The 23497-nt window shown below is 38.7% G+C and overlaps 1 protein-coding gene across 1 annotated transcript in view; it reads left to right on the forward strand.

Annotated features, from left to right (window-relative positions):
- The first annotated feature begins 278 nt into the window (after positions 1–278).
- Positions 279–23497, forward strand: part of CLNK (cytokine dependent hematopoietic cell linker) — a 37648-nt gene continuing 14429 nt past the window's right edge. Inside the window, exons 1-10 of the mRNA XM_088540060.1 lie at positions 279–323; positions 3125–3165; positions 5696–5858; positions 7199–7284; positions 7740–7785; positions 14571–14599; positions 14961–14980; positions 16488–16616; positions 20210–20237; positions 23337–23355. Of these exons, the coding sequence (XP_088396186.1) occupies positions 299–323; positions 3125–3165; positions 5696–5858; positions 7199–7284; positions 7740–7785; positions 14571–14599; positions 14961–14980; positions 16488–16616; positions 20210–20237; positions 23337–23355 (586 nt within the window). The 5' untranslated portion in view covers positions 279–298. The remainder of the gene's footprint in view (positions 324–3124; positions 3166–5695; positions 5859–7198; positions 7285–7739; positions 7786–14570; positions 14600–14960; positions 14981–16487; positions 16617–20209; positions 20238–23336; positions 23356–23497) is intronic.

The raw sequence follows: 23497 nt of genomic DNA on the forward strand, positions 1-23497 counted from the left end.
AACATTGATAAGGCTGTTGCAGTATTTACCTGTAAAGTTTATTTGCAAAATCAGTGGACTCCTCTGTAACTGTGCCAAATTTGAAACAGAAAGTTAATAAAATTATAAGGTCCAATCCCAAATTTTCAGATTTCTGTATGTGAAAAAATATTTTCAAATATAAACTATAGTCCTTGCAGCTTTCAGTCATTTTATTCTTTTGGAAAAGTTTTATAGAACAATGGCAATTTCTAATATTTACCTGGATTTTTTTCTTCTTTGTCATTTATTTAGATCTTGCCCAAATATATGTGCAGCAATGAATCAGGAATTAAATCCAAAAGGTAAAATTCTTTCTGTACTGAAAAATGAAGTATTATAACATATATAACTAAACAGGGGCACTAGTAGCCAGGGAAGGAGGTTTGGTATACCATACATTTATTGTGCTATATGAAGTTTGCTTAAACGTATTCAATGTCATGCTAATACAGAAGAAATAAACCTAGGGCTGAAAAGAACCAGCTAAAATTCTGCTAAAATAAACCCCAACAATCTAGGATCCTTTTAGAAATCTTTTATTTTATGTAGATAAGTGGCGATATCTTTTGCTTGGGCCTGGAGTTAAACTTATTTATTTTATGAAGGTTCTATTGGTTCTATTTGTCCTTCTAGAGGTATGAGAGAGGTGCTAATATACTTAACAGGACAGGCTTTTTAGATGGCGATTTAGGACCAAATAGCAAGAAAAAGGATTGAAAATTTCTGTGCAGGTTCTTCCTTGCAACATTTCCAGCATCTTTTTCTTTTTTTTTTCTTTTTCCTTTTTCTTTTTTCTTTTCTTTTCTTTTTCTTTTTTCTTTTTTTTTTACTTTTTATTTTTATTTTTCCTTTTTTCTTTTTTCTTTTTTTAATTTTTCCTTTTCTTTTTCTTGCTCTTTTCCTTTTTTCTTTTTTTTTTTTCCTTTTTCTTTTTCTTCTTTTTCTTTTTTGCTGATGATAAAACCAGGTCTGGAGATATCCTGCAGGTAGATTAAAGTTTATTAAAATATAACCCACAATAACTTATTTGTCTGAAACACCACAAATAATGACTAAAAAAACCACAACATGAAGTTTATGGGAACAGATTTAGCTTCTACCTTCTCATTTAAATAAGGGATGTGTGACATTAGGTTTTCCTGCCCTTTTTTAGAGAATCTTTTTAGGTCATTACAAAAGACAAGCAAGGTTGCCACAAAATGCACAAACTTTTATTCCTTTTTAGTTTGAGTAAAAATTCATTACTTCCCTTTTGTCCTTTGACAACAGGTATTCTCTGTCAACAGCAAACTCTCCCACACATATGCCATATAAAATGTATGATATGTTATTATTGTATTGTTCTTATTGTTATAACTGATAGACTACAACAGTCAACTTCACAGAGGATGTAGCCAGGCAATAATAAGTTTTAGAAGTGAATTTTAAAACTAAATAAGACAGGATCATTCTCTATAGCTTGAGGAAATTCTGATTCCTGAAAGCTGTAAATCCTGAACAACGAGTGCCATAGAAGCCAGGAAACTGAAAGGTCCAGGGCGATAAAAATAGGAAGTGGCAGAAATGATCTCCCCTCAAGTAGTGAGTCTTCAACAGTCTTCCACCACCCAAATGGTTCTCAGCACTTTTAATTCTAAAGGCCCGATATGTATTGCATAGCTAACAAAAAGAAATATTCATTTTGCTATCAAAATATCATCCTTTATAACAAGGGGAGCAGTTTCTGTGTTCTGCCAGAACAAAGCAAGTACTTGGGATTTACCTCATGTAACAGAAATGCCTGCAGGTTAATCTCAACTTCACTTCTCTCTCTCCCTTGTGTAAAGAAGGTGTTCTCAACAGCTAGGGAGAGCTAAATCAGACAGTTTGCCTAAATAATTCTCCCCCTTGTGAATGGCTTCTGAGCCTAGATAGAAGTACTACGTATGCAATATAAATGAACATTCAATGCCATCTGCTGGGCCATGCAAAGCTCTACAATGCCAGGCTCACACGCTCCTGAGAACTCAACAACAGTGACACATTTACGTCAGGAGTACTGGCTTTCAAAACACAGCTGAAAGGGAGGGTCATGGGGTGGTGCCCATCAGTCATGTACTAACACAGGGTAGAACACATGTACATGAAGTTCCAGCTTCTTCCTCAGCCCAAAAAGGTTTCTGTCCACAGTTCTCCCTTCCCTGTAAGAATTACAGCATGCTGTAATTATATACTTACAGGCTGGGCTTCTAAGAAGTTTGTGAAAAGGTTGTGAAATCAAGCTGTCATGTAGCCAGCAAGATGAAGGCTTGAATCCATGGCTAGACACACACTGATGGCTAAACAAGAGTTGTTAAAACAGTCCAAACAAGAGCACTTACTTACACTTGCTGTGGAAGGAAACAATCACTGGATTAAACGTGTAAATGAGATTAAAGGCAGAATTTAGGACTGTTTTCAAGTCAATGTACTCTCTTGTTCAGCAGATCTTTGGCCCTGTAACTCATGCTTTCTTAGCTACACCATGATAAAACTGCCATGGGCAGCGACTAGCTAGAATAGCTTAAGGTAATTAGTAACCAAGAATACCCTTGGTTTTAGAAAACATAGATTTCGAGATTCTTAAACTGAAACCATGAGTCCCATTCCCAGGGCAAGTGCTCCAAATGCTGTGTTGTAACAGAAAAGACATTGGCATAACTCCTCTTCCAGTTAAGTTTTGAAGTCAGAAAGTCAGATTGTATTCTACTGCTAAAGGTTAACTATATGCTTCTATTCACAGAGGGATTTTCAGGAAAAGATTCCCAATCTCACATGGGTGAACATTTACAGTTGTTAGTTAGACAGCTAAACTCAGGAGATAGGGGCTCAAAACATCCTTCCGTGGACTGGCTTACGCATGCTAGCGGCGGTCAGTCTCAATTACAGATAGCTGCTTCCTTGTGCATTGTATAGATTACAAATTCATGAATGGATTTGGCTCTTCTCCTTTGTTTCAATTCTTTATCTGCAAAATACTCAGTGAATCAGTTCACTGGTTTCTATTTCTATATATAAACTATTAGTTACTGTATCATTTTCTACAGAATTACAATTGTTGTCATTTTTCCTTCATTTTATACAGAAAACAAGAGAAGAAATATTCCTGCTAATACATATAGTTTTGTAAGTAACATACTGTTTTCCTAAAACTATGCTTCTGTTTCATTTCACGTTTGTTAATATTATCCCAGTGATATAATGCTGTTAACAGAAAACATAAATCTCACTGCTTGCTAATATAAAATACATCATGAGAGCTTTTTAAAGTACGTGTAAGAACTCTTACTTAGTTTTAGTAGGAGAAAGATTAGGGAAGTGATCCACACAGTAACTAATTACGCATTTATGGCCGAATCTGAAGTACACACTTGCCGCAAGATCGGTATGAAATTAACAGGATTCAAAGTGAACAAGTATATAAATCAAAATCTGGAGGTGTAGTATATATGCAATATGCAACGAAGGCTGAAAAAGTAACAGTAAACTTTGCAACAATTTCTCATTTGTATTTGAAAGCTGATTTTGAGAGTCAGCTATCAAAAGATAAAAGAAAAGAATCTACAAATGCACTACAAATCAGAAAAACTTGAGAATACAGTGCAGGGCTATTGCGTAACTGAAGCTGAACCAATAAAGGATCACTAAAGAAAGTTTGTGTCACCAGTGCTTTGGCTGCATCAAGTTTCATAGGAAGGTTGATCGTGATCAGATGCTATATGCAATTAATATCAAGTAGAGCACAGTAAGAGCACAGACCAGGACAGGGGAAGATGAATTAGAGAATATTTATTTATTCTAAAGCACTTAAGGATGTAGTTGAAGTAATTTCTGAGCCATTAATTGATTATCTTTGGGAACTCTCCAAGGAATCATGAGTTCCTAAAAAAAGGAGAAGGACAAAGATAACCTCAGTTTCTTACAAGAAGGAATCAGAGTCTAACAGTATACTGGGTACATGGCAAGACTGTGAAATAAACTCAATTTGAAACCTTTTTTTTTGAATAATATCTCTAATTAAGAAAAAAAAAACATTATCAGGAACATGAAGAAGAACTGATCAAACCAGCATAATTTCTTTCTGCTAGAAATATTGGCATAAGGGAGAGAAGGAAAGAAGTAGTTGTGATATATCTTCATTTTTTAGGTTTTTGAAATTTTCCAGAAGATGGTCTAATAAGCAATTATGGAAATCTGGTCTAGATAAAATTGTGCAAAGAGTTTGCAAACTGAAAATATATGGTTTGCTACCATTGGAATGATATATCCAGCAGAATACCCTGCAAATCCATTTATTCTGCAGGAGTATGTCCAGGGTATGATGGTATTTTTATTTAATGGGTACTACTACAAAAAGGCAAACCTCACCCTAAAATGTACTGTCAAGAACCTGCATGTAATCTCCGGAGGTTAAGATTCGATGCTGGGAAGATTTCCTTGGTACTTTCCACTTTAAGGTTTGATGTGGATAAACAGGAGGGAATCCAGAGGAGAGAAACACTGAGAGTAAGAGGTTTGAAATCCTTTGCAGAGCTGACAACTCAGCAAATCTTCAAAGAATGGTTCCTGTTTACTCAACAATTGAGAAGGCTACAAAGAAATATAATTATAGGCCTTAAAACATAGTACACACAGAAATAAGTGGATGGTAATCAATTGCTTTTAGTGCCCTTAGATGATAATCCAAATTGATTTAATTTGTTGCACTTTAAAAAAAAAAAACATTATCAGAAAAGCTAGTTAGCTAGTTAACTCAGGGAAGATGACATGTTGGGAAGATATTGATTTCCTGTTACTAGTGAACTCAAGAACAGACTAAAACAAAAATCAGAGAAGATCCAGATATGCTTTGAGTGAGACTGAGTAGACGGGTGGACCTATACTGTCTCTGGTAGCAAAATGCTACATACAAACATTGCTGCAATATCCTCAGTTGGGGTCACATCCTAAAAATTTGGATTCAGTGCTGTTAACAAATGTGTCCTCCCAAAGGAAGCCAGCAGGTATGTTCCAGCATAATAAACAGGGATTATACAGAAAAAAAAAATCCATAACAAAGTTAGTATAATGGTATAGACACATCCAGGATATCTTGAGTCATTCACCACCATCTGGAGTCGCAGCACCATTTTTGTGTGAGTTTTACTGTTCAATATATGCTTGCTGTTTTGGATTGCATATTTGCTGGCACACCTCTCAGGATTCAAATTCTAAAGATTAATTTACATAAACAGTGCATGTTTTTATTTTAAAAGAAGACATTCATGATGAGCTGGTTATTTTATATACATATATACACACACACACACATATATATATACTCTTGCAAGTAGCATATGTAAACAATGTATAACAAATACCACATAGAAGATATCATAATGAATGGCATAGTTTGTAAAGTCTGCACTCATGAAAAAAAAGAAATAGGCTGGATTATATTTTCAAGAGTGGTGACAGGTCAGATTCACAGAGAGACCTAATCTGTCTCCCAAATGGCTATTTTATGAATCCAAATATAAAATTTAGATTCTCAAAACACTTGCTCCCCTGCTTTCCAACCTCTCAATCGCCATCAGAAAAAAATCTGAATTTAAATCTGAAATTAATATTGGACTTAAATTTATTTGTATCTTTGCATATCTTTTCTTCTATCCAGAGTAAAGATTTGACAAGAAAGGGGACCAATGAGCTAAAACCTTCCTCCAAAATATCTCATGAGAAGGAACAGGATTATGAGACTGTGAGCAGCTCCACCCTGGAGGCTATCCATGCGTTGAGAATTCTTCCTGCCAAACCCCTACAAGAATCCGAATATGCAGGTAACTTTTTATGTCTACTAAAAGTGAGCTAAATTCAGATACAAATTGGGACAGTACAGATTTGGTGTTTTCAATCTGGATATTTTTCAAAATAAAGTAGATAAAACATTGGCAGGCCAGAGAGGAACCTTTACTGCATCTTCCTGTTCAGTTTCTCTCTTTTTCCATTAGGTTATGTTAACTTAATACTCCCATGCTGCTCTTCTTAATTTTAGTATTGTCTAAAATAACAAAAAAGAAATTCTGTGATCCCGTTCCACCTGGAATCTGTGAGGAACTGCTGGTCAAATCCACAGCTAATGCAGAAAAGCCAACTGCTAATTAGGCCAAGAAACTTTACAATGGAAAGTGTGGAAAAGAAAAAAATATGTAAAATTTTCCTTCATGTGAAAATTTGTAGATGCATAAATGTAACTCATTTTGAAGGCATTTGCTGCCTTTTGCAGTATGAACAACAATTATTTTGCACATATTTCTCAAGCATTCTTAACCTGAGGAAAAAGCTACATTAGTCAAGCTCTAGTTTACTAAAGCCAGTCTAAGCCACCTTTCATCCCCAAACACAGCAAATCAATTAATATCCAATTTAGGGAACTGAAATATTTAGGGAAGTGAAATATCATCTTAGCTACCATAGTGAAAGGCCATTCTAACCAGTTTATTGAGATTTTAAATAATTCAGAAATTGGCCAGACAAATAGAGAGAGCAGAATCAGAAATGGAAGAATGGAAAACATAAGCCAAAAATATCTGAAAGTATAAGGTCAATATTTATATGAAAAATTTGATCCTGTTCACATCAAAGCCAAGCAGAGATTTTTCTAATGATGGCTTCTATGGATGGCTTTTTATCAGTAAATTTATCAGTGTGTGAGTATATGGAATATATAATCTGTGCATTTCTTTTATATGGCAATGGGTGCAGTATTTATTAGCTTAAAAGCTAATGTAAAAAAATAGCTAATGTAAAAATTTGAAACACTCTCTAGTGAATTAAGAAAAAAAATAGAACACCTACAAGAAGACAGACAACACTGCCAAGAACAAGTAAAAAACATTCACTAATTTATTCACAGATGAGGCAAACATCTGCTTTAGCTGTGTGACATCTTATGAAAGCTTTTTCTTACCCACAGTGAGGACGTTAACCATAAAACTTTATTCTCAGGGTCATGCTTATCTTTTCAGTACTAAAATAACAGGGAAGTAGTTGTGTAAAAAAATGAAAATGCTATAGGAATCTCAGTACCTGACCTGAAAAACATACTTTAAACATTAAAACCTCATGTTTTTAAAACATATCACTGAATTACTGTTTGCTTTTTCTTCCTCTCTTGCAGATAGACGTTGTGTAAAGTCTTCAGGTACCACTTCCTATATGACTAACCAGCACACGTATTCTCAGTCTCCTCCTCAGGACTTGATTGTAAGTAAAGCTCCTGAACCCAATTTATGAATATATATATCCTCTTTTCTGTGATATTGCTTAAATTTAAGTGCAGCCAAGTTAAAATCTTAGCGAAAGAGCATTTATTTTTTACAAGTTCATAAGCGTTACATCATGTTCTTGTTTCACTTTGAAAAAATATTGCAATAAACATAGCAAATATTGTGACTTATTGGAACCAAATCAACCATATCTATATAGATATACATGAATACAAGCATATCATGCCAATATTTATGGAAGACATCAACCCCACAGCTGTCCTTAGGGCCTAGCCTAGCCTAACTGCTTTCACTTACTAACTGCATAAGATTAAGACTGGATCTACAAAGGAAGCATTTGGAGGCATCTCAGTCTAAAACAACTCATTTACTGTTATCTATAATTTCATGTATAATGGCTAACATCATGTCTTTATTTTATTTTATTAACAGAAAAACACGTCTGTTCTAGAGCAGAGGAACATGCCAAATGTTAAAGGTAGAATAAAACAACTGTTTCAAAAACCTGATATAGAAAATGTTGCTTCCTATTTAGTTTTGTATGTATGGAAATAGACATTACCAAAGTTGAAAACAGCATAGTTTGTATAACAGCAGCCACTTTCAAAAATACTGATTTAGAAAACTGATTCCCTGACTAAAGATATTGCTTAGATTTACATTTTATCTCATGAGCCCCCTATTCCTAAGGGGAAAAAGCCATTCTATCTAAAAGGCAGATTATCCGATTGCTGGGTCTTTGTATGATTGCTTAGACTAGGAGATCTATCTTAAACTAGGCAAGAAGGGGGAAGGGGAGTGGCGCACTGACGCGGCAAGCGGTACCGCACAGCCCAGGTCAGATGGCGGCCAGCGGGAGTATGGTAGTGGGGAAGTGAGGATAGGAAATGATCACGGAGGGTCCTCTTTCACCCCTCCTGGGAAACCTGTGGCCTCTGTTGCTTCCCTGAAATGCCTGTATACCAATGCGCGAAGCATGGGGAATAAGCAGGATGAACTGGAGATCTGTGTGCGGTCCCAGCGTCATGATCTCATCGGAATCACAGAGACGTGGTGGGATAGCTCGCACGACTGGAGCGCTGCCATGGAAGGCTATGTGCTCTTTAGGAAGGACAGGCTGGGAAGGCGAGGTGGTGGAGTTGCTCTTTATGTGAGAGAGCAACTGGAATGCATGGAGCTCAACCTGGGAGTCGAGGATGAGCGAGTTGAGAGCTTGTGGGTAAGGATTAGAGGGCAGGCTAATGTGGGAGACACTGTGGTGGGTGTCTGCTACCGGCCACCTGACCAGGACGAGGAGGTTGATGAGGCCTTCTATAGGCAGCTGGATGTTGCCTCACGGTCACAGGCCCTGGTTCTCATGGGGGACTTCAACTACCCCGACATCAACTGGGAGGACAACACAGCCAGGCATAAGCAGTCCTGGAGGTTCCTGCAGAGCGTCGACGATAACTTTTTGACGCAGGTTGTGGAGGAGCCGACGAGGAGAGGTGGGCTACTGGACCTCGTGCTATCAAATAGGGAGGGCCTAGTAGGAGATGTTAAGGTGGGGGGTAGCCTCGGCTGCAGTGACCATGAGTTGGTGGAGTTCAGGATTCAACGAGGAGGAGGCAGGGCTGTAAGTAGCCTTGCGACGATGGACTTCAGGAGGGCCAACTTTAGCCTCTTCAGAGACCTCCTCGGTAGAATCCCATGGGCTAGTGCTCTAGAAGGCAGGGGGGCCCAAGAGAGCTGGTTAGTTTTCAAGCGGCACTTCCTCCACGCCCAGCAGCAGTGCATCCCTGTGTGTAGGAAGGGAGGCAGAGGGGGCAGGCGACCTGCGTGGATGAGCCGGGAGCTTGTGGCAATGCTCAAGCAGAAGGCAGCGGTATACAGAATGTGGAAAAAAGGACAGGCCCCCTGGGAGAAATACAGGAACGTAGTCAGGGAGTGCAGAGATGCGACAAGGAAAGCTAAGGCACGTCTGGAAGGCAAGCTGGCAAGGGACGTTAAAAATAACAAAAAAAAATTCTTCAAATACATTAACAGCAAAAGGAAGATCAGGGAGAACGTGGGTCCGCTGGAGGACGGGATGGGCACCTTGGTTACAAATAACACAGAAAAAGCAGAGTTGCTCAATGCCTTCTTTGCTTCGGTGTTTACCAAGGGCAGCCCTTTAGAGCCCCAGGCCCTAGAGGCAAGAGAAGAAGCGGGTGGAGAGGAAGACTTGCCCTGGGTAGAGGAAGATTGGGTCAGAGAGCACCTAAGGAACCTCGATACCCACAAATCCATGGGCCCTGATGGGATGCACCCCAGAGTGCTGCGGGAGCTGGCAGATGCCATAGCTAAGCCGCTCTCCATCATCTTTGAAAGATCCTGGAGAACGGGGGAGGTGCCGGAAGACTGGAAGAAGGCCAATGTCACGCCAGTCTTCAAAAAAGGCAAGAAGGAGGACCCAGGCAACTACAGGCCAGTCAGCCTCACCTCCGTCCCCGGAAAAGTGATGGAACGGCTCATACTGGCCGTTGTCTCCAGGCACATGGAGGACAAGAAGGTGCTCAAGAGTAGTCAGCATGGATTCACCAAGGGAAAATCTTGCCTGACTAACCTGATAGCCTTCTATGATGAAATGACCGGCTGGATAGACGAGGGGAGAGCGGTGGATGTCGTCTATCTCGACTTCACCAAGGCTTTTGACACCGTCCCTCACAACATCCTCCTGGGCAAGCTCCGGAAGTGTGGGATAGATGAGTGGACAGTGAGATGGATTAGGAACTGGCTGGATGGCAGGGCCCAGAGAGTGGTGATCAGCGGTGCAGAGTCTAGTTGGAGGCCTGTGGCTAGTGGGGTCCCCCAGGGGTCAGTCCTTGGTCCAGTCCTGTTCAATTTATTCATCAATGACCTGGATGAAGGCACAGAGTGCTCCCTCAGCAAGTTTGCTGATGATACCAAACTGGGAGGAGTAGCCGATACCCCAGAGGGCTGTGCTGCCATCCAGAGGGACCTGGACAGACTGGACAACTGGGCGGTGAAAAACCTCATGCAGTTCAACAAGGCCAAGTGCAAGGTCCTGCACCTGGGGAGGAATAACCCCAGACACCAGTACAGGCTGGGGACTGAGCTTGTGGAGAGCAGCTCTGCGGAGAAAGACCTGGGTGTCATGGTGGACGACAAGTTGACCATGAGGCAGCAGTGTGCCCTCGTGGCCAAAAAGGCCAATGGGATCCTGGGCTGCATTAAGAAGAGCGTCTCCAGCAGGTCGAGGGAGGTGATCCTGCCCCTCTACTCAGCCCTGGTGAGGCCGCATCTGGAGTACTGTGTCCAGTTCTGGGCTCCACAGTACAAGAGGGATGTGGAGCTGCTGGAGAGAGTCCAGCGCAGGGCCACAAGGATGATCAGGGGCCTGGAACATCTGCCCTATGAGGAGAGGCTGAGGGAGCTGGGCCTGTTCAGCCTGGAGAAGAGAAGGCTGAGAGGGGATCTAATCAGTGTATATAAATACCTCAAGGGAGGGAGTGCAGAGGACGGTCATGGTATCTTTTCAGTGGTGGCCACTGATAGGACTAGAGGAAATGGCCGGAAACTGAAACATCAAAAATTCCATAGGAACTTAAGGAAAAATTTCTTAACAGTGAGGGTGACAGAGCACTGGAACAGGCTGCCCAGAGAGGTTGTGGAGTCTCCTTCTCTGGAGATCTTCAAAACCCGCTTGGATGCAGTCCTGTGCCACGTGCTTTAGGTGTCCCTGCGTATGCAGGGGGGTTGGACTAGATGATCTCTAGAGGTCCCTTCCAACCCTAAGCATTCTATGATTCTATGATTCTATGATCTATTCTACAAGATAATGTAATAACCATTTTAATAGTATTACCATCTAGAATAATAGCTATTAGGAATTTACCACCTATACTAATGCAGTGTTTTCCAACTAAGGATATGCAAAATCTATTTTATCACTTGGCATACATTCATTTCTCCATTGCATGGCCATCAATTGCAAATTTGTTTTAAAATTCTGTAATTCTGAAGCAGAAACACATCTTTTTTGTTGGTTATATATGCTTTTTATGGTGAAATCCCATAGAGATGACTAATTCTTAAAGCACCGAATGAAATGTTCATGTACAAATCTTATTTATATTTTACTCAGTTACAAATTTATTTTAAAAGTATATTTCTATATACTTTTTTATATATATTTGATATAGTTTAGAGTAGCAATGCGTTGTGAAATCTTCTACTGAAGTATTAAATATCTGATTCATCTTGAAAGGGATTTTTCTCTTATCAGTTTCAAATCTCTCAATACGCACAAATTTGGCCAAAAAGAGTGAAACTGCCAAATCAGGAAAATATGACCACTTTCTATGATAGACAATAATACTATGTTTGAGGAGGCAGAAATATAATGCAAAGAATTCAATACAAAGTAGAAGTTATTTTGCCCGTTCTAGTCCATGCTATAATATAAAGCATACAGTCAATAATATTCCTACACATTTTGGGCAAGTAAGCAGTATATACATAAAATCTGCAAAAATGAAAGGTGAGACTGAATCCTGTGAGCGTATATTGATAGATCTTGTAAAATGGCCAACTTAAGATAAACTCTTGAAGCCAGGTTCAAGATCAACAGAAATCAGTAGGGAGGCTCCCACTGCCAGTTATCCTGTTTAGATATAATCTCAAATCCCATAACGATGTATTTAGCAGATTGGATTTACATGTTCATCTACGTCCACAGGATTTATAATGAAATTACAAAGGCAAAGGAAAAGATGGTAGACCCGGGCAAATAAAATCCTGCAAGTTTGAGATTGTATCTTATATATATATTTTTAATACTTGGTGCTTACATAGGAATCTTTTTTTTTATTTTTAGTTAATAACTATGATCAAGCGTATCATCACTTTTATTCTTCTGCACACTGCTGTTTAATGGTTTTGCCACAAGATGGCATAAACAGAACAGAAGATTTTTTTTAATTCGTTATTTTCTAGAACTGTTAAATATTTAATGTACAATTACTTTGATTCAGAAGAATCTGTTATGGTTTACTTGAAGCAGAATTTAAGATCTATTGCATCTCTTTTCACATTAACTAGGATGTAAATATTTAGAATTATCAAATATTTTCAAAATAAAAACTAGTTCAAACTAAAGTATTTTTTTAATTTTTAAGATGTCCTATATTCATTTAAATAATCATACTGTAGTAAATTTGTATGAAAAATAACAGATTTTTAATTACTTTAGAAGATTTTAATAGATTTCTATACAAATTAATTAGCCAAATAAAATGAATTCCCAAAAACTTGATAAACAAATGTATAAGATCTCCTTTAAAAATCTGAACAAATATCACTGTCAAACCTCTTCTAAAAGCCAGAGGTCAATCAAAGTTCACTATGTTTTACTAAGTATGGCAGCTTTTTAAAGATTTGCTTTCACAGAATTACAGAATCATAGAATGCTTAAGGTTGGAAGGGACCTCTAGAGATCATCTAGTCCAACCCCCCTGCACACGCAGGGTCACTTAGAGCACGTGGCACAGGACTGCATCCAAGAGATCTCCAGGTCTTGAAGATCTCCAGAGAAGGAGACTCCACAACCTCTCTGGGCAGCCTGTTCCAGGGCTCTGTCACCCTCACTGTTAAGAAATTTTTCCTTAAGTTCCTGTGGAACTTTTGGTGCTTCAGTTTCTGGCCATTTCCTCTAGTTCTACCAGTGGCCACCACTGAAAAGAGGTCAGCACCATCCTCCTCACTGCTTCCCTTGACTTCCTTTATAGACACTGATTAGATCCCCTCTCAGCCTTCTCTTCTCTAGGCTGAACAGGCCCAGCTCCCTCAGCCTCTCCTCATAGGGCAGATGTTCCAGGCCCTGATCATCCTTGTAGCCCTGCACTGGACTCTCTCCAGCAGCTCCACAGCCCTCTTGCACTGTGGAGCCCAGAACTGGACACAATACTCCAGATGCGGCCTCACCAGGGCTGAGTAGAGGGGGAGGATCACCTCCCTCGACCTGCTGGAGACGCTCTTCTTAATGCACCCCAGGATCCCATTGGCCTTCTTGGCCACGAGGGCACACTGCTGCCTCATGGTCAACTTGTCGTCCACCATGACACCCAGGTCCCTCTCTGCAGAGCTGCTCTCCAGAAGGTCGGTCCCCAGCCTGTCCTGGTGTCTAGGGTTATTCCTCCGCAGGTGCAGGACCTTGCACGTGGCCTTGTTGAATTGCATGAGGTTTCTCACCGCCCAGTTGTCCAGTCTGTCCAGGTCCCTCTGGATGGCAGTGCAGCCCTCTGGGATATCAGCTACTCCTCCCAATTTGGTGTCATCAGCAAACTTGCTGAGGGAGCACTCTGTGCCTTCATCCAGGTCACTGATGAATAGAATAGGACTGGACTGAGGATCCCTGGGGAAACCACACTACCAGCCTCCAACTAGATTTATTTTTTTTTCAGCTGAAATATCCAAATAATGTTTTTCCTGCTTTATCTTTAAATATTACCTAACTAGCTCTCGTATGAATGTTTGTGAGTGATGTTAAAAAGAATTACTCGGCTATGAGTTTCTCAACATTTCCACGACCACCATAATTATCAGAGTATACTTAGTTTTATGTTTTATAAGGAGAAAAGCACAAATATTTCGGAATGAGGCATGAATTGCATCTGCACCCATCTGCGAAGCCATCCCCCTAAAAGACTTACAGAAAGAACAGAATGCTCTACACTTGCCTTAAGCTTCATTCAGAGCCTGTTGGTGTTATGTACAGAACAGCTAACAGAGAAAACACAGTTTCTGGCTTCGGTGACCCCAGTCTGTGGTCCAGGCTGTGGCCTGACTACAGTCACACAAATAACAATTCTTCACTGAGTCAGAAACTTCCAGGCCTTGCATCTAGGTCCACAGAAATTGCAAGGTACCCTGATTCCCATTAATTAACAGGGAAAAAGTACATAAATACAGACATGTTACGTGAATGCTGTGGGGCCAGCAATGTGAGTATCAATTCTTTGGAGGAAAGAGTTGTACAGCTGGAGCAGGATGTGGGCAGGAGGATGGGGATAGACTGCAGAGACACTAATCAGTGCTTCTTTGGACAGAGAGGCACTTCCCACTGTCATCCATACAGTGGAGTAGGTTATCACCTCACAGATTTATCTACAGACACTCCCATCCATGAGGGCTGTTGATAATAAATACCAAAATAAAATCGCATCTGTATTTGCTAATTATATGGACAGTACTTTATTAACAATCGTTACTAATTATCTTTAGGACAAAGAATGAACATAAATGAATGCCAGGTAAGCAGAATCTTTTATTATTATTATTTATTTTTTAAGAGCATTTTGCCATTGAATATGTGGGGATTTGGATTTTAAACACATGCTGCAGTTTTGCTAACACTAACTTGTGCTCCCTAAGAAAAAGAGCAAACTATTATCTGCAGTTCTACATTGTTCTACTCGTTTGCAGTCATGGCTTATGTAGTCATCTTTTAAAACTCAGTGAAAATGGAATATGAAAACATTTGTTATGTGTAGCATAAAAAATATGTCAAACCTTGTTGACACAGTTTTGTCTGCTTAATCTAAAGTTTTATCATCTTTGGTACTAAAACAAGCATGAAAAAGCTTATACATATTTTTGCTTTCTGTCTTTTAGAATCCTGTGCCTCCCCCACGGTAAGATCACTTAAGAGTTAGCGTACATGCATTTCCTGAAAAATATGTTCAAGGAATCTTAGTGAAGTCTCAGCTCTATCTGCATCACTCATGTTAACAAGATGACTGGAAGTGAGAGGACATCATTTCTCCACCTGGTTCTATTTGGACTTTTCTAGCTTCTGAAATGCAAGCAGGGAGAACAAAAAAAGATGAGTCTTCATAACTAAATCTCAGGCCTGCATAGTTGCAATCAATTTGGCTGAGAGTGACAACAAGTAAAATGCCTAGAATCCTTGGATATGATTCAATACAGACTTAAATTAGTAGTAAAAACTTCTGATGTGTATTGTGTCTGAGGTCCTGTTCACCTTGATAATACTGTTTTCATTGCCTCTGAAACCTTATTTGCCTCTTTTTCTTTTCTTTTTTTTTTTACCACTAAATCGTGATCATAAAAATCTATTAGAATTTTGCTACTTACCCAAATAGAAGATGGGCCAAGCTCTCTTCCTTGAATATATATGAGTATATTTTTCTGTGATATGCTCATAAAAGAATTAATCACTTTCTGATCTATTCTATCTCAAAGAATAACTGTTACAAATAAGATTTACTTTCAGAAGGTAGTTCATAACTACCAAGCTTATTTCTTAATGCCCATTGAGTACAAAACTGTAAATGGTTCTAAAAAATGATTAGCATTACAGACACATTCATCTTACTCCTTAAGTTAAAATATAAAACAGTAAAAAAAGATAAAGCTTTACAAACTCAAAATTGTAGAAGTGCACAAATATGAACATTCTTACTTAATTATTCTACAATGTTTCACTATTTGTTCTATTTGCATTAGGGTAGCTAGAGTAGATTTTAATTATCTCACCTGACTTTGGTCTGTACCACACAAACCCCCAGGGCTCTGCTGCAAGGAACTCATTGCTGTTGGCTGTGTATACTGGCAGTGCCAATGCCAATATAATTATTCATTCTATCACAGCTAGTATATTTATTCATTCAAGCAGATCTCCACGCCACAAGCAGCTACACAATTTCTACTTTAGAGGTGGTCTGTGCCTGGCTGATTTCAGCCATGGGCAGGGTGAGCCCACAGCTCCCAGAAAATGCTGGGTACCTTTAAGCTGTGAGTTTTTGGTGCAAGGAATATATTTTGCTAGGTGTGTCTGAATTGCAGAATTCCTGGTTCTCATACACAGCTATATCCACCCACAAATACTGACACTGGAGAGATGTCTTTGATACATAACTTTGAAGTGTGTGAAAACAGTGTTATGTGACACATGACATAGTACAGTAATGTCTGGAAATGCAGAGTATTATCCAGAATTGCCACCAATTTTGAAAGGTCTGAATAATATCCTGAACCTGAGCAAAGGTCATTGCGAATATAATGAAATAGTCTTAGAAAACTTCAGTATTTTCCTTTTTTGAGCCTGCACTTGCAACACAGTCCTTGTGCTTCCTTTATAGCCTAATAGTTCTTCAAATTCTTCTTTTACTTTTTTAGGCCTCTAAAGACATTGCCAAAGCAATATCAGCCACTTCCTCCAGAACCAAAGATAAGCAGCCAGCCCTTTCACACAAGGAAAAAGTTCAGCCAAGCTCATACCTTTCCAGTATCAGCAAAAATCACAAGGTAATACGATGTTCTATCTCAAACCCTGGAGTTTCTTTACACTAATTTCCTGAGAATCAAAACACTCTCTTGGTAAAACCACGAGACTGTGCCTCCATCTCAGCTTTTTCTGAAGAATAAAAATGTTGATTCTTTAGACAGCTGTGAATAATCAAGAGTAGTGGTATTTACCGTAATCTGATGCTTAACTTTATAAAGAAATAACTGCCAAAATAATAGTAAAGTGAAGGAGTGGAAAAGTAGGTGGAATTTTTATGAACATGTTGTGTAAGTTTTGTCCTACTTTTTCTCACTAGCATTTAGAAGTTTTGCAATGACTTTTGAGTAAAAACAATTGCAGTTGCTTAGCACGGTTGGTAAACCAAGTGCCTGAAAAACACACTGAACATTCCGGAAACCTAAAGAAAAACAGTCCATATCCCAATAACATTATATACAGGAAAAGAGATGACTAATCTGTAGCCAAAAATCCCTCGTTAGCTCATGAGACTAATTGATCCCGATCATGAGTCACTTCTTGCCCTTTCTTTACATGCTCCCTCCCTCCATACTGGATGCACATGAAGGGCAGGCTACAAACTGCAGGAAATCTCTACAGCGGTCCCCCCTTGCTGCCCTTTCCGCCAGCACCCCACAGCATTTCCTCTGTCACGACATACGTGTTCAGTCACCATGAGCGACGAGTTGTGTCTCAGGAACCACTGTGTCCAGCCACATGATCAAAAATGTGTATGTGAAGTTATGAAATGGCTTGCTTTTTGTCACGGATGTCTAGTCACATGATCATGCATGCCCACTTCTCACTGCCACCTAACCAAATACATAGGTGCTTTGGGACTAAAGTGCGCAGCCATGAATGGGGAAGGCAGCACACAGACTGGAAATTTAGGGCTAATACACATCCAGGGGCCACAGAGTGTAAGAGTGTAATGCTCAAATGTCTTTCTATGGAAAACTATTGTAGCCACAAATTTGGGAACAACTGATTTCTATGTCTGTTATGTCTCTCCTTTTATTAGTTCTTCCAATTTCAGTTAGTCAAGATGGATTATTTTTCATTTATGAAAGATCACTACAGTGCAAATCCTACAGTCCAAATCCCACAAGAAAGAAAGAAAGAAAAAAAAAGATTATAAATCAATGAATAATTTTCTGCTTAAAGTTAAGTATATACTTAGGGAGACTGCTGTAAGTATGAAAGTATGATCTTTATTTTTCCTGAATGATGCTTAAATTCTTTCATGGATTAGGTTCCAAAAGCTGTTGGATATTAAGACATTTTATTAATATGAAGTAATTTCATATTCAGATGCGTGACCTGACCTACAGCTAAAAGTTCCAAATCCCATGACTGATTCTTCAGTCATGCAGTTGCTACAACATCCTTTGCCTTGGTAGGGCAGCATATAAATTGAGAACTCTGAGAACTATTATGAACCGTGTTTGCCAATAGTCATCAGAGGGCAAAGTATTGGATTTGAAAAGTCCTATTATAAAGCCAAATTCCGTAATATATGACATTTTATATTCTAAAAGTAAAAGAAAGCAGCAAAATCATCATTACCAAAATACAATTCATATTGTAGCTGTAGATACAAACATATTCTAAAAAAAAAAAAAAAGAATTAATTGTAATTTTTTTTAATAACGAGTAAGAAAGAAGTGGTAGAGACTAAGACCACGTGTGAGGGTGCAAGAGCCCTGCAACAGGCTGCCCAGGGGGGCTGTGGAGTCTCCTTCTCTGGAGATCTTCCAAACCCACCTGGATGCCACCCTGTGCCACGTGCTCTAGGTGTCCCTGCTGGAGCAGGGGGGTTGGACTAGATGATCTCTAGAGTTCCCTTCCAACCTCAACCATTCTGTGATTCTATGATTCTGTGATGTGAGAAGACACTTCATAGATTTCCCACACAAGCCTCAACGGGCATTTAACCTGAAATATCTGTCACCTGTCTTCAATCCAGTCCCAGGATTGTACAGCAGTACAGCCATTACCAGCCAGACTGTAAGCAAAGTATCCAACTGAAGACATGATTTAGGACTGCAAGATCCACTTTCCAACAAGATTTGGAAGAATTAAAAAATTACACACTTTGGTTTTTTTACATTCTCTAGCCTCATAAAAAATTAGGCCTGTGTATGATCTCAGAATGCATCTTGGAAGCTCCAGTGAGCTGCAAGCTTTACATGCTTGTGGTATTTGGGGAACATCAATGGCAAAGGCCTTCATGGTAGAATCTAGTTCTGCAAGTACACCTTTATTACCATGCCATACAGCCAGTATCTTGAAAGTAGACCTTCTCACATCTAATAATGACCTTAGAGAAGAAGCCAACAAATTGCACAAGCTAACACAAAGACAGTCATCCAAATGCCAAACAATTCCTGTCCTTTCTCTTACACTTGCAGGAACTCTAATAGATCGTTTGAAAATTTCTTGCCTCTTAAGCATTAGATGCTCCTCCATGCTTACATTTTGAATGGAAGAGCATGGACAAGACTCCTTTCCACTGAATAAGTTTTGAAAAATTGGTCCCGGGGTTTCTTCTTTTACTGTGCCTTCCTTTTGCCTTCTGACTGATTTAACAATTTAACAAATTTCTCTCTCTCTTTTTTTTTTTTAATCCAGGTGGTAATCTAAAAAAAGATGGGATTCTAGAGACTTTGAAGAACTTAATACATGCCTATTTACACCTTATATTCTTAAATAACTTCTAAAACATAGTCTTAACCTCTTGTATAGTGAGATTAAAGCTGCTAAAAATCATTTTTCAAAATTACATCTTTAAGCTATCAAACAAAATGATCATATGTCAAAGCCACAGTAAGGTTTTTCCTGTGACAAAAGGTACAGAAACACATCCTATTGCTGACCTGAACTGATCTGTCAGATTTTATGCAAGAAGAGTCAAGATCCTGCTACCTTTCTTGTGATAGATGGCTAGTCTGATGCTCAGGTGGCACAACCACCAAAATTAAAACTGTTTAATGCCAGCCTGCACAAATCAGAGATTTACTTTGATGACAGAATAGGCTAACCTGTAAACTCTTGTATAAATCCTTTGGAATGGGCTAGGAAGGAGTTCTAGCTCTCAGGGAACAGACTTATTTTTTGAAATATTTTCAGATAATCATCTTAAATTCCTCTTCTGCATCTCCTTTCTTCCACTTTCATTTCTTTTCATTCCAGCACTGCAAATCTCATTTTTGAAACTCTTCAGGGAACTTAATTACATTTATAGCTGATACTAAGTTTGTGATAAGACTTTTCAGCATGAGATGAAAGTACTGAAGAGATTTCACGATCACTCAAATCTCCTCTCCCCTCCTCCCAGAATAAATCCTTAATAAGCACTTTTCTCATTTACCATAGTGAATTCAGTGGTATTCCTTTTTATGAAAGTCCATAACCTTTTCCTTCAAATAATTTATGTAAAAAAAACTCCCTTCTGAATTTATATACCAATAATAAAATTCTTCTTTTGCAAAGGGCTGTTAGTTTTTCAGTGTTAATGTAACCAAAGTATTGAAGTATTAAGGGTTTTTTTAATTTTAAAATAAATAAATGTTTTGCATATAAATTTCTTTTCTAGACAACTATCCATTAAAGAAGTCAATGACGTAAGTAAAAATCTTTCTATTTAATATATTTAATACCACAAAAAGCATGCACGAAGTACATATTGGCACAGCCTCTAATGTAATGGTATTTCAGTGCATTACTTGGTCTATTAGGTAAAAATATTATAATAATCATATTGCAATAATTATATTATACTTGGGCAGAAATATATCTTTAATGTATGTAGTATTTTCAAAACCACTACTCTGAATAACAGACTAGTTCCTGAAGTTGCTCACAGGAATACAAATATACACACGGTGAAAAGCTTCCTTCCCAAGTATCTAGATAAAAGCATATCTCTAACTGCAAAGTGCTGCTGATGTCTATGAAAGATTAACAGCAGGAAAGAATATCTATTTCAGAAAATTATAAATTCCAGATATATTTTGAAAAACACAAAACTGAAATGATAGGATCATTAGTATGACACTAATGTAAACACAGCAAAGATACCTCAAACAAAAGGTGACCCTTTTTAGTAAGAACAAATAAAAACTGACAGATCTTATATGCAGAACTGACTGCATTATTGCCCCCCACAACTGTGCTTTTCTGCTCAGCACAGTGGAAGCAGCAGCTCTGAGGCCCCGTGTCTGGCAGAGGCCAACAAATGACAAAGCTCTGCCCTCGCTCGCGCACCTACAGCGGCCGCTGCTCCTCGGGGGGCTTCTCCCACAGCGGCCTCTGCGAGGCCCAGCCTCGCTGCAGCAGTCCCAGACCCACAGGCCTAAATAAAACATAAAGCAAGATGGCTCTCAGCAAGTGGCTTGGTTTTGTTTTGTTTTCTTTTCTTTTCTTTTCTTTTAAGAAAGAAAAAACTCACTTTCTGTGAAAAAATTTTTTTTTCTTTTTAAAGTGCATTCACCTTCTATTCAGACCAATGAAGTAAAGCAGAGGAAATGAGTTTAGCAAAATCTTAATAGAAATTAATGACAACAATAGCTTCTTGAGTGGCTTTCTAAGGAAACCGGTCTGTAAGATGTATTTAGAAATATATTCCCTGCAGTAATGCCGACTGTTGAAGGATGATTGTGAAATTCAAAAATAGGTTATAATTTATAGCATTTTGCATTTCTTATTCAATGTTTTATTACACAACTATATTTCTATAGTACTTTTAATCTCATTACAAGAGAACAAATGAAAGAAAACAATGTCTACACTACTATAAAGCCCAGCCTCTTCCTATCACGAAAATTGTATAATAAATCCACGTACTGATCTAGCTCTAATTTCAATTTCATCCTTTGAATTGTTTTTTCTTCACAGTTCTGAGTGGGAATCTTACTCTTCCCATGGTTAGAAAATGTTTTATTCTGCAAGATTTTTACAATGCAGGCTTTGATTGCAATATTGTAATAAGCATTTAATGCTAAAAAAAATAGATACTGGCAAGAAACATAATGTTTTAACTTGGTATACAAAAAAGCTTTGTGTTGTCCTGGACGCTGTCTCATTACAGAAACCACATATGAAAACATCCCCTAGAACAAGAAATATCTTACATCTGTAATTAATATTTTTAACTTGGCACTGTACAGCTGCCCAAATATTGCAGTTCATAATAAACTCATAGCTTGGCAGACATTTTAAGGAGAAATATAGTACATCTCATAACATGAAAATGGGAATTTAATTTGGATCCCTTCACATTCACATAGCTCCACAGTTTCAGTGTGACCTTGTCAAACATGCAGACACCGAATTGTGGGTCAGTCTGCTTGAGAGCTGGAGAGCAAATCACAAGGACCCCCACGGGCCCTGTGGAAGTGGAAAGGGAGAAAAGGAAACTCATGAAATACAACAAGGACAGATGGAAAACCCTGCACTTGGGATGGACTAACCCCGCGCAACACCGATGGGCTTGGTAGCAGCTATGCTGAAAGGACCTGGGGACAGTGTAGGCCAAGTACAAACCATCAGTGCGGCCTGGTACCTAGCAGGCCAACAGCGTGCAGAGCTGCATCGATAGAAGCAGAGCCCAGAGATCAAGGGAAGGCATTTTCCCCCCTTACTCATTATATGTCATCTGGAATATTATATGAGGCTGGTGTATATAGACCAGAGGGGGTCTGCAAAGGACTGGAAAATTTGCCCTGTGAAGTGAATCTGGGGAAGCTGGACCTAAGAGCAGCCTTCCAGTCCTTAGGTAAAGATTGCCAAGACAGTGGAAGCAGAAAACAATGATCACAAATTGAAACTGGGGACATTTCAACTAGATAGAGGGAAAAAAAAAAACAGTCTGTTGGGACAGGTTGCCCAGAGAGGCTGTGAAATTTGTGGTGTTGAAGGCTTGCCAGACCCAACTAGATGATAATCTGAGCCCTAGACTGCTTTTACGGCTCACCCTGCTTTGAGCAGGACCTTGGACTAGATACCCGCAAAGGTTCCTTCCAACCTCAACAATACTTATAAATTCCAAATTAATAGGAAAATATGTGCAGGGCAATAAGTCTCAACGAAGACTCAAGTAGCAACATGGACAAAGAGCAAAAAAATCCTTTCTCTAATATTTCTGTAATATACTCTTGTGTATCAAAGTAGCCATGAAACTAATTATATCTGTGTGTGAAACAAATATGGAAATGCAATGAAAGTTTGAGTCAAACACTTACCTATCATTTACTTGCTTGTAACATTATATGCTGCATTTGTAATATCCCCACAGTAATTTTGAAAGATATATCTACCATAGCAAGAAAAATAATTACGGCATCAGTTGAAGGGCCTGAAAATGACTGATTTTAATGTGTGGATGGTATGTGTCCAGTATCTGATTTAATACAAGATCAACAAAGGAATATGTTGGTATAATTTAAAATAACATATAATAGTGATCATGAAATGGTGTTTTAATGAGTGCATACTGGGACAAACTATATGTTCATCTACACCCCTAAAAATTCAAGTCACCTTCTTGTCAGTGAATTGAGATCAGAATTCTGCCTGAGTTTCTGATGAAGAGATTAAGATATTTAGGAATCACAGTCTGCAAATTGTTTTAAAATCAAAAGATGTCTGGATCTGTTGTTGTAAATTCAAGTTGGTGATCAAAAACTGTATGTATTTGTCATCTATTTTATCATTTTATACAGGTACCTAGAGGAGGACAAGGTTAGTACATAATCATACAGTATGAATTTGCTGTCTTTCCTTCATGTGAGAACATACCAGCTGAAGCAATCAGTATGAGAATCTGGCATCTGTGCTGCTGTATAGCATCACACAGTCTGGCCCTGTATTCAGACTAGTAAGA

The sequence above is a fragment of the Tinamus guttatus genome, unplaced genomic scaffold (assembly GCF_059628265.1).
Source record: "Tinamus guttatus ecotype Peru unplaced genomic scaffold, ASM5962826v1 Tinamus_guttatus_pri_ptg000052l, whole genome shotgun sequence".
Classification (NCBI taxonomy): Eukaryota; Metazoa; Chordata; class Aves; order Tinamiformes; family Tinamidae; genus Tinamus; species Tinamus guttatus.